At 43.8% G+C, this 12,313-nt stretch overlaps 1 protein-coding gene across 1 annotated transcript in view; it reads left to right on the top strand.

Moving 5' to 3' along the window:
• Nucleotides 1-12,313, top strand: part of LOC138525759 (uncharacterized) — an 815,930-nt gene that overhangs the window by 393,034 nt on the left and 410,583 nt on the right. The window contains exon 7 of the mRNA XM_069635930.1: nucleotides 6,466-6,558. Within this exon, the coding sequence (XP_069492031.1) occupies nucleotides 6,466-6,558 (93 nt within the window). The remainder of the gene's footprint in view (nucleotides 1-6,465; nucleotides 6,559-12,313) is intronic.

Here is a 12,313-nt window from a genome sequence, read left to right as displayed (position 1 = left end):
GCGTAAGCCAGCTGCATCTCCCCTTGCACAAAGGTCTGCGTGGCACCAGGCCACTCTTGGCAGTATAGGGCCGTAGCGGCTAAGCCCATGTGTCTTGGTCGCTCGCCTCACCCTTAGAGTGGGCTGTGTCCACCCACGTACTTGCGCACTCTCGGTGTCGTGACCCCGGTCTCTGCCTTACTCCATGGGCACCTTCCAAGTTCAGTCTGGCTTCACTGCGGGCCCAGCATCAGCCGCAAGTTCGCGGCGGGTCTCATCAGTTACCATCCATGCGCATTCGGGCTCCGGGCGTCTGGCTGTCTCGATCTTATCTCTCGGCTCGCAAAGCATAAGAGCGGCCCGGGCAGTCCACCTTCTTTCCTCCGCTTCTTCACACCACGGCCCCTTCGGGTCTATTGCTTAAAAAGCTTCAAACAGGATCCTGAAATCTATTACTGGTACCGTCTGATTCTTCCATCAGCTATCGCTGCATAGCGCCCATGACTCTCGGTGATCCCTTTGTTCCCGCGGCCATTTTGTTTCCGTTTTTCGAGTCGGGGCCCGCAGTTATACAAATGGGTATAACTTTGTGTCTGTGCATCCCATGTGCACCAGAAGTTCAGCGAGTACGGCCCCCACCTTCATAGTCACGGATGTTAATTCACAGCGCTGGCGGGCATCCGTGCACGCACTTTTTCCCCAGGATCGAAGGAGCTCCTCCGGAGCACGTCCCTTTACATGGCCATCCTAGCCACGCCCCATCTTCACTTGTTATGGTGCTACTATCGACCGAATAAGTTGATGGATTCATCGTCTGCTGATGCTACGTCATTTTCATCAGTGATTTCCTCCAACACACAATTCTTTTCCATAGCTACTGTTTGAGGATGTTTATCTTGTAGGCTTTGCTTTTTGCAGTTGTTATGCTTATTATGTTTAGAGTCATCACAAATTGTTTCTAATGATGTCTTTGTTTTTTGATTTGTTTGTGGCAGTTTCATTGATGACTCTGCATTCATCGAATCACGCGCCTTCTTCTGTTTGTTTTTACTTGACAATTGTCAAAAGTTAATCTCAGGCGATATTTTAATTGTGATTTGAGCCTTTTGATTGTTTTTTGTTTGATGTTTGCTTGGACTCAGGTACTTTAATTTTATGATCTTGTTTGGGTTTTTGATGAATTTTTTGTTGATTTTAATTTAAGTGTTGTTGCTCCCTTCAAGTGGTGAAGCGGAATCGAAAAGTTGTTGGTCAGAAACCTCTGATCCTCCAAAAGATGGGTCATGGAAATTAGTGGGATGGAAGCGTTTATTGCCAAGTTGCGGCATTTCTTGTTGGTGAAGGCGCCAGTTGTCTCGGCTTCCAGTGTGTTACATATGAATTTCTCTGGAAGATGATAGGGCATGGATAACTGCTTTCTTGGGAAGATGTTGCTTTACTTTGCCTCCTGATAATAGCGAATCACTGGTGTGCTTATGCACATAAGCTTCGGCTGGATGTGATTTCTGGTCGTTGGCATATGAACGGTCATTGTTCCCGGAAGAGTTGATTTGAGCTGATGGTAATGTACGAGGATTGGCCACTCTATCAGGCGTCCTAATTTGGCATGCTTGAAATTCATAGTTCGAGTGACATATAGAAGAAGACATTCCATCATTTGATGTCATTTGCATTGCTATTGTAGGGTGAACATGATTATCTCTTTCTTCCGGCACTGCCTCGAGCGCTAGCTCAAACACTAGCTTGGTTACAGGCATATTGCACAGTCCATTATCCTGAAAACCAGCAACTGGCGCTCAAGGTGAAGCTATTGAAGTTATTTTTGTGGCTGACAAATTTTGATGTTTTTCAGACTCAACTTTACTTTTTTGATTGTTTATATGCACATATGATGGATTGCAAGCCTCCAGATGTAAAGCAGAGGCAGCGCACATTGTGCAGATGATTTTTTGATCGAGCACAGCCTCTTTATGCTTAACAAAGCTGAAACTGAGGCAAAGTCGAGGATGCTGTGCTATGAGTGGGCAGAGAAATGGAAGTTTGAAGGGGAAGTACTGGGTCAAGCTGTTGAGCTGTCATAAGAGGTGATAGTGTTTGGGCAGCAATAATTATATTAATGCTGTTTAGCGGACATGAAGGCATTTTACAGTTTATGTCCAGCGCGCCACTCACCTCATTGTCCTTCTCCGTGTAGATGATGGCAGGTATAATTTCCAATGCGGTTTCCGACGAAACCTGCGGTGTGGGTTCCATGATGCGCCGTTTGTACTGTTCCGATGGGTTTTCCCTGAGAGTGCTGCTACAGGGTTGCAAAGGTGCAAGGACGAGTAAATGACTCGGGATGAGCTTCACTTGAGCCGAACACTCAGCCAAACACTCCGCTCGTGGCAAGTGTTTTAGTAGATTGGCCCCTCCTCTTAGGATGAGCAGAGTAAACAGACTCTGCAAGCGGCCAAAGGAAAAAAGAAACGCAGCAGTCTCTTGTCATGGCCACACTTGGCCAAAGACTAGCCATTACTAGGCCAAAACACATACTGTGGATAGGCCTAGCGGTTTGGGAATTTTTAGGGCCAGCCTAATTGGCTGGTGCCAAAAGCTTCGCGTAAGTGCCCTGGTGTGTGATTTGGTGAGCTGGCTTAGGGCAGTCTATGAACAGATGGTTATATCAAGGGACTACCCTGATCCTTCCTCAACTATTCATCATTTCTTATAGAATTCTGCAGGCTATTTACCTGCTGGTGGAGTTTGCCGCAAATCTGTTGCTGCATTTTAGGACCAGTATTGGCCATACTGGCTGGGCCCTGTGTACTTACTTTTGGCTCTGATTTGTATTTTTGGCCGATGAACGTCTGGTCTTCTCTGTGCACTCCTTACTGGATGGAGTGGATATCCTATGCTTGGATTGTTTCTGGGCCGTTTCACTGCAGTCTTTTTGAGTTATCCTCTTGGTCGTGCATCTGGGTATTAGAAGCTGCAGTCATCCAGAAGGACGGTAGGACACCATCTGAACCTTCCTGGGTCACCACCACTGTTTACTTTGAGAACCATGTTTCTGCTGGCTAGCTGCCCCTATTTGCCCATTGATCTCTCTACATCCGCTTGGTTGGGTCTTTCCGGAATCTTCCTCAACATTGTTTTCACTTCTGGCCGATTTTCCTTTGGAGTTGTCTGGGTTGTCGTTGGTCTGCCTGTGGGTGACCAAATCATGCATCTCGGCCTGCTAGAGAAAAGCTGTACTCACTGTGGTCTTTCACCATTCCTGAGCTGTGCTTTCTGGAACTGCCAATGTGAGTACTACCCTCTTGATCGTGGGCTGGTGGGATATTCTTCAAGCTTACTTTCAAGTGTCCCTGTGGGTTTTTGCAGGTCCCTATTAACTTACATTGACCCTAATACTGCTTTGTTTCACTGGGTTTCAAACCTTGAGCAGGGGCTCTTCAAGAGGGTCTACTCTGATGTCCCCTGAGGTAGGTTGCGTCCCTCTTTGAACCTTTGGGAGAGCTCGGACCTACCTGGTTTTCTTGTGGGAGAACTCAGACTTACTTTTTTTTAACCCCCATAACTGTAGTACTTAGCTGTATATTGGCATTTTTCCTGCGTCCTACTAGGGTCACCAGAGTTTCCTACAAAAGACTGGTATTCTAGCATGTGCTTTTGATCGTACCTGTATTTTTAAAGCCTTGATAGATCACTCTTGTCTACCGAAAATGTTCTAAGTTGTATTGTATAACTGTTATTTCTAAATGTGTATATTTTCTAGGAGTGTAATGAGACCTCATTGTTCCCGTACTATGATTCTAATCTAAATGTATGGTGGCCCTCTCGACTTGGCTGTTAATGTTAAGCACTTTCTCTCCCTCTGGGTTCTATATTCTCTATGGTGTACATTTGTAGCATTTATGCTACTATGTGCTAGAGGCATAGGAGTTATTGTGACCATTTTCTTTGTAGCATTTTCAGTCCTGGTCTTGACTGTATTCAGGTATTTATTGTCTAGGGTTCCATTTTCTTCCCATCCCGTAGCTTATATGTTTAGTGCCCCCCACCAGGTAGTGTGCTTACATTTATTATTAGGAGCAGGTTGGGTCTTCATTAACCCTTATTGCTTGCATACATATACTGTGCTTTTCCTATGCGGCATGTTTAATTCAAAGTACCTGGCTGTCCTAGTAAATTTTCTATATGGGATTTTACCTGAGGGATTAACTGCACGTTGCTGACAGTCCCCCACGCGCTCCCACCCTTGAGTTAAGCCCAACTGCTCTACCACAGGTATAATTATAGTGAGTCTGGGCTACCTTTTATTTGAAGCGATGTTTGACTGTTAGATTAGTTGGTTTAAAATCTGTCAGGGCTGTAAAGTAAATCTCCCGAACAATATGGGTTTTAGAATTTCTGGTATATCGTGCTCATGTTTAACTACCTTTCTTTATTTCTAAGGATTTGGTTGCTATTTAAAACTTTTCCAACACATTTCTGGCTTCTGAAATAGCTTGTGCATTTACTCACATGTTAAACTGTATGGTACTACTTTAGCTTTTGTAGCTTGTGTATACTTTGAAATGGCTCTCCATTTCTGTTATAAGGTTTTACCTGCCATGTAGATATTTCTTGATGCATGGCATTTTTTATAAAGAGTATGTGTCTAACTTAATATATTGTATAGACTTCTCTTTTTGATGTGGGATTAACTTTTCACTAGCATCACACCTCTCTAAGAGTGAGGTCATATTGCTCAGGGCCATTTGCGACTGTGTCAGTCAGGATTAATTTGGTGGAAACCTTGCACATTCAATGCAGGCTGGGCTTCACGTGTCATCAGCAGTGGACTTGTAGAAAAACCTCCCAACGCACCTCTCAACTCACTATTGCAAGGTCCAGACCTTGTGAAATGGATCCTGTGTAATAGCATAGGTTTAAAGCACCTGCTGTCAGCCATTGGAACAAGCCCTCTGTACCTCCAGGGTTTCCGCTGTCTATTCACATGTGGCATGGCTCCTCGTGGCCAACATCAACCAGCTTTGCCAAACCACTTGGGTTTGTGGGTGGCAGCAGCGGATTTAGTTTACTATCCACCGTGTGTAGGTTATTCCTTTCGTACTCTGCTTCTTCTTCCTACTTTGCCTACTTCTTCCTATGGCTCAGGCAAGGAATTTTGAAATCCCCTTTTGAAACCAAACGCCTTTGAACAGAGTTGCCTGGGCCACTTTTTTTGCTACAGTTACCCGCAACAGGCACTTTCTGGCGGTACAGTTCTATTTGAACAAGGCCATGAACATTTGTGAAAAGTATCTGTAGAGTATGGTAGTAATAGTGTTATGTCCAGAACACATTCTTGACCACCATACAATTCTAGCCAGATGGGCAGAGATGTATATGTTGGTTATGGTGAGGTTCCACAATTTGGCATTCAGTCTTTAAAGCGGGTCACCTTGGAGGTCTCAAAGTGCACTTTACACTTAGCTATCCTATGACTGTTAGTGGCTTCTCATAGATACACTTGGATATTATGAAGTTCTGCTCTGCATATAGGCCAGTTTGATGATTTCACTATTATAGCAAGGATGTCTCGGGAGGATAGCTCAGCAGCAACGTGCTCGCCTTGGAAGCAAGATGACACGGGCAACACTGGTTCGATCCCCGGGTCCGCGCTTAGGAACCTCTGGGTATTAAGTTTGTTATAAATAACCTATCATATCATGATTTAGAACTGTGTACGATAACTGCATTGTTTTTGTAATTTCTTAATATAGGTTTAAAGAGGATACATTCGTGAGTGAAACCTCAGAAAGGTATAAGAATGCCTTCTATACAAGTTTGTTTTATTAGCGGAACATTTATGATGGATTACTTTTCTTAGTACTATTGTGTATTATATGCTTTTATAGGTAATGTAAGAATGTCATGTACATATGACGATTCAAGCCTAGTGAAAGGTGGGTACCCATCAGCACAGAAAATTATTGTAACGGCATCCCACAAGAAAGCTGAGCTTTTCAGAGTTGTTGTGGATTCTTGTACCACAGTGTGGGCAGAGCATGGGGATGACCTTGATCTTTTCCAACAATACAGTTCTGTGATTGTAGATTCCCTTGCACACTTTGGCCTCTTTAGCAGCACAGTGGCATACTATCTGACCAGGCCATGACTAACATGTCTAACTCATGAATTACATGAAAAATGTAGGAAAATCGTAATACTATTGCTAAAGATGATTTTACGTTTTGGTACTTGCCACATATATTTATTTTAAGAGGGTGTTGTTTTGCTCAATGTATACGTTAAGACTTGCATATTGTAGCACACTATATATTTACGTGTATGATATTGCCACAAAAGAAATCCCTGCATGCCCTCTCTAATCAATGCCATGTCTTCTGTGTGCACCTCTTTGACTGAGCAGAACCATTTAGCTGGCATGTAGCTCTGCCAACCCTGGCTCAGTGTGCGATGTAGACTAACCACATCTCTTTTCTTTTCCTTTAGATGGCAGAAGCCTCCACAGCACGTTACAAAGATCAGAATCCTCTGTCGCCACTCGATGGCATTCCTATTTGTGTGAAGGAGGAGATTAAAGTGGTGAGCAACCTTCAGAATTGGGAATTTGAAGTTCCCAAAGCAAATCCTTGTCCTATGGATGCTGGGGCAGTGGGAAGTCTTCATTCTGATATGGTCCGATCCTCTCACTGATTTGGGTTGGTGGATTTGGTGGGGTGGTTCACAAACCATGACAAGAGACTCAGTTGACAGGGGAGCATGCAACGTAGTCCTAGTGCAAAAGATAGTTTATCTCAATAGTGCACAGGACTCCTTCTACACAGTGATCAAATCCAATTAGATTTTCTAATACTCAAATAATAAGGGATTGGCCATTTAATCTTATTCTCCATGAGTGGAATGATGATCGCATGTGTACCGATCCCTCATACCATGTATGCTATACCCCATGATCTGCCCGGTCTACCATCTGTCGATGTTACTAGGGGTAATGAGGTGCCCTAATGGCAGTAAATAAACAGCCCAAACATTAGGAGCATTTCTTCCAACCCCTATATGTTTTGCTCCACTGATGATGCATTCTCTGTCATTACCCATTTAATTAACTGTGTGCCATAGCTCAGATTTTGGAGGAAAATGATGTACCCAATGTTGTGCTATTAGTCACTTCAACAAAATCAGGGTCAAAGAAACCACTTGCTACTCCCTCATAATTTTTTTTTACTTCTATCTAAACTCTCAAATACATGTTACAATATAGGGAAGACAATCATTTTGTACAGTGCTTGCCTACCCAGCATTAAGATTGGAATCCTGTTTTAGACCACAGCTAACCTTTTGAAGGGCTCTAATTCATTCAGTAAGTACTGTAGTGGATCGCCTGGGTCATGGTATATGTGTGACACCAAGTTTTTAAAGCTCAGTGGTGCCCACCGGATTCCAGTGTAAAGACGTGGGAGCTCTAATTTTGCCCAGTGGAACATACATGACTTTGGCAAATTTACTCGCAATCCCGTTGTGTTCCCATCATTTTCAGTGTCTTCCCAAACCAAAGAATGGTCCCTATCTACGAACTGCATCTGCATCCTGGCCGCCAAAAGCTCAATTGCCAGGACAAACCGGAGTGGAGACAGTGGGCATCCCTGCCAAGTTCCCCTCTACAATTCATACTATGGTGAACAGATCTGAGCTGTTCTTACCCTCGCCATGGGGATTTATAGAATATCTTTACACATTTTGTAAACTCTGGCCCAGATCCGAAGATCTTCAATGATCTCCACATAAACTACCAACTCGATCAGTTGGATGCTTTTTGTGTATCTAGAATCGCAAGTGCCATTGGCGCTTCTAACTCAGTTATATTCCGATACTGCTAAGAGCCTGAAAACACACATTAGAATTTCGTTTGTTTGAATCCACACTGATCCTCGTGTACCAGCAAGCCTGTCGGGTTATTATAATAATCAAAATGTTAGTGTCTGTGTTCAATCACAACAGTGGTCTAAGGGATGCCCTGAACTCTGAAATCTCTCCATTGGCTCCCAGTGGATGCAAGGATTACATTCAAAACCCTCTGCATTGTCCACAAGGCATTCTGGGGCCTGGGTCCAAAATATCTTCAGCTATCCCTCCGCAAATACCTCCCCTCTCGAGCTCTTGGCTCCTCTACCTACCTCAGGGTCAGTCATTTTTCAAAGAAACAAGCTGGGGGTAGATCTGTCTTCGGCTGGGGCCTCCCTCTGGAACAGCCTCCCTGCCACTCTAAAACTTGAGGAGAACCATCTCTGGTTCCGGAAGCACCTCAAGACCTTCCTCTTTTCTTCTGCCTTCGCTCCCCCTCTCCCCTGCTGATCTGTTCTCTCCTGGCACCATGCACCTGGCCACCCTCTGTCCTCCGGGCCCAGGTACCTGCTCACTGTGCCACCCTCCCGCACTGCCTCCCGGCCACCCCTTGCACTGGGGTCTGTATCTGTACCCATACAGCACCCCCTTTTTCTTCCTGCACATATCGGACCTACCCTTTCTGCTGCCTTAAACGTAGCACTTGCAAATTGCTGGCTGCACTACCACTGTTTGTGCCTTTATTATTTATTATTATTTATCTGTTTCTCCCCTGCTTCGCACTTTCCACTTCTCCCCCTTCCATGCACTTTTCCCCTCCCCCTCTCCCATGCACTTCCGCGTTCTCAATGTAACTGGGCCTAGTAAGATCACTGTTTTGTTCTCGCCTGTTCCCCTCCCCTCCCTTGTTGAGCTCTGAAACACTTGTGTACGAGCGCGATAGAAGTAAAATATCAATATCAATATCAAAAGAAAAGGCCTTTTACATACTTCGGGATTGTGGTCGCAATAGTGTCTCATCGTATGAGGAAAGCACTGCTGATCATGGGTCTTTCTCACACTAACAAGGGGTCAATATATCTGCAAAACCTTATTGCCTTTAAACCTTCTCCCTTGGGTGATTTACCCATATTAAGTGATTTAAAAGCTAATAAAACACCCTGTAGTGCTATGGGAACCTCCAATAATGACTTCAAAATTTCAGCATAAGAGGGAAGGCCCACTACCTTCAAATAACATTTTAGTATCCACCAGTGCTTTTAATTGGCTATACAAGTGATAGAACACATTATTAATACTGGTTTGTGAATGAACAATCTGACAGCCCATTCTCTCATTTGTCCAGAGCCTCAAATGCTTTGTATGTGCCATGCTACAGCAGGCTAGTTCCTCCGTCTCTTACCCACCTTCCGATCCAATCCCATTAAGCTCCCATTGTGACATTCAGCTTAATCCAGTGATACCTTTCTGACTCCTTTCCACTTGAACACTCCCTCCCTAATGAAGGCCTTCAGTGTTTCCCCTACAGCCAAAGGGGATTGTATTGCTTGCAATTGAGTCATTAAATCCTGCACTGCTTCTCCTATAGACAGCTGAACTGCTGTATTTCGAGCACACCAGTATTGAACTTCCAATTGAAACAACTGGTTACCACCACAATAACCTCCAGGTTGAACCTAGAGGGAAAGTAGTCTGGCAGCATTCTGGCCCAGTACTGATCTCGAAGCACTCAGGTAGGTGGTAAACATTAATGAAAATACAGTAAATCCTCTTATGCATTCTATGTTCAGGTGAATACATGGAATATTGCTTTTGCAGAGGGTGGTGGTATGCCACAAGTAAATTAGTTCATAGTCTGACACCATTGAGTGAAGTGGATGGGACAAGCCTACATGGTGGAGGCCCCTAATTAGGCTGATTGCCATCCTGTTCTGGGTTCAGGGCAGTATTGAAATGTCCACCTCCTACCAAAGGGCACCCTGCATACCCCTGTAATAATGCCCCAATTTCTGAAAAAACTATCTATCAGGTATATTAGGTGCATAGGTATTCACAAATTCTAATTCTAGACCATGCAACGTCCTATAAATCCAAACTTAGCATTCTGCTATGTCAGCATAAGTATTTATTATATCCAGAGGAACTCCTGGCACTACCCAAAATAGTACTCCTCTGGTATTCCTCGTGAAGTGCGAGGCAACCACCGAGCCCCTCAAGCTTTTCTGCAGCCTATCGCTATCTTCAATCATCGGATGTGTTCATTGACAAATAGCAATTTGTACATGTCTACACTGCAGAAAGGAGCTATTTACTTTCACTGATCGCACTTTGCGGCATTATGGCAGTAATTTTGCAAGATTCCAACAAGATTCTCTTGGTAAAATGAACATTTTCTCCCCTAAATGGACTCCTAAGCCCCATTCTAAATCCTCCCCTCCCTGCACATGTGATGTGCTCTCCCCACCTGTCGCTTGATATTAACACTCCCGTTTTTCAAAAGCAGGGTGCACTCCTTTCACCCTCGAAATATATTTTAAATGGATGGATTTACCGTAACCCAGCAAAAGGCACATCTGCACTGCCTTTTACCTAATCTGTTTATTTGGTGCAAATCCGTCCAGCAGTTTTCGCATTATGCATGTTCAATCAAATCACTTTTTCTCTATGGAAAATTGAATGGGGCTAGGCCAAAAGAGCATTTGTTTTCTTAATAACTTTTTCACCTTTTAATGAAGTTACTCCAAAATGTTCAGTTTGGGGAGTGCCCAACATTTTGTTTGGAAAGTTGTATCTAATCCATCCGGCGAGACAAAAGTTAATGGCAATAGTATGTTGGGGAAAGTTTACGTAGTTATTTGTTTTTTTATTTTGTCCCTGATCTACATCCCACTTTAACACTCATAAACTGGCTCACCTCATCCTGTCTTCTTTGTGCTTGATCATCTGTTAATGTTATTGTACATCATTCCTAATCAAGTTTTACATCCCCATTCTTCAAATAAATACAAATACAAGTTACTGTGCCCACTGCATATGTTAACTAAACTACTGCACACTTAGTTGCAAGGCACTCTGAGGTACATGGCAATTATGATGCGCGCCCAAGTCGCTCTTTGAAAGGCAAGGCGTTGTCCAGTAAATAAAGTTGCGAGCAAATGAGTTTGGAAAACAAATGCTGTCATGTTGGTCTACTATTGCAGCTGTATTCAGCAAATGTGAGAGTACGTTGGGAAGGGAGTGTGAAGAGTAGCGTAGGCATTTGGGAAGAGGGGTGGAAGAATAGAGTCAGGAAAAAAAAAAGAACTAGCAAGCATTGCTGGTTAAAGATGTGCACTTCCACTTGCCTGTCTGATAGTATTTATTTTAAAATCTGTTTATTGGCATTTCAATAATCACATTACATCAGGATCCAAAATGCAATCTGCTCAATGTAAACAGAACCAAGTAATGGAATAATGGAAACTATAAACCTATAACTTGGGCTTGTATGAACGGTACATTTTACAGTCAGCGTAACATGGGAGATTTAAAGGGGCCCCTTCAACAAACAACTCAGAGTCTAGAGATGGGTCGTCAATCATCTTTGAGATTACATAGTCATCAGCGAGTTTTCTTCCGGCTCTCCCATTGACGCATAGCTAACAATCACCCACATATAGCTCAAAAACTGGCCCTTAGGGAGGCCTTCCTGTAGGAACAAACTTTCCATATCCCTAAAATCCCACTGACATACATATCCCCCCAGGCAGATATACCCAAGGCTTCCCGTCACCTTACAACCTTCAGCTCACTCACACCCACGCATTCACCCAGAATGATCAGGCCATTAGGTGAGTAGGGGTGGCACACTCAGAGTAACTTCAGTGCTCTGGCCCAAATCTGGTTACCCAGCTTCACAAGCAGTGGTCGGGTCTGGTATAGCCCTACAGGAGCCAAAGGACTTCCTTAAGCCATGCGGGTCTCACCAGTGGTAAGAGCAGTTCAGATTCAGTTATAGTATTATCAGACAACCATTTAGCAACAAAAAAAGTGAGCTACTAAGTAATGCAGTCCAAATTTCGGCAACTGCACCCCACCATCCTTGTAAGACCAGCACAACACATTAATTGCCAATTTATGTTGCCTCGCGCCCCATAAGAAATCTCAACAGGACGTCCAGGGAACGAAAGAAAGCAGCCTCAATATAATAATGAACATTGGTAAATAAGTACAGTAGCTTGGGGAGAATGATCATCTTAACTATAGCAACCCTGCCCATAAGAAAAAGCACTAGTTTGGACCAAGACCAAAAAGCCATAGAGTTCCTAATACCATCTACTGCTCTAAGCATTTTACACATGTGCATTTCACGGGGGGTGTGTGAGATGTGGATACCCAAGTATCGAAAGGAATACTGGTCCAATGGCAAGCACAGGTTGGGAAGAGTCCCTTTATCTAGCCCACGGAGCACCGCTAAAGGAAAAAACAGGACTTATGTTTATTGAAGAGGATTCCA

Source organism: Ambystoma mexicanum, chromosome 7p, assembly GCF_040938575.1.
Source record: "Ambystoma mexicanum isolate Mex_15411 chromosome 7p, UKY_AmexF1_1, whole genome shotgun sequence".
In the NCBI taxonomy this organism is placed as follows: domain Eukaryota; kingdom Metazoa; phylum Chordata; class Amphibia; order Caudata; family Ambystomatidae; genus Ambystoma; species Ambystoma mexicanum.
This window is presented reverse-complemented; position numbering and strand designations above follow the sequence as displayed.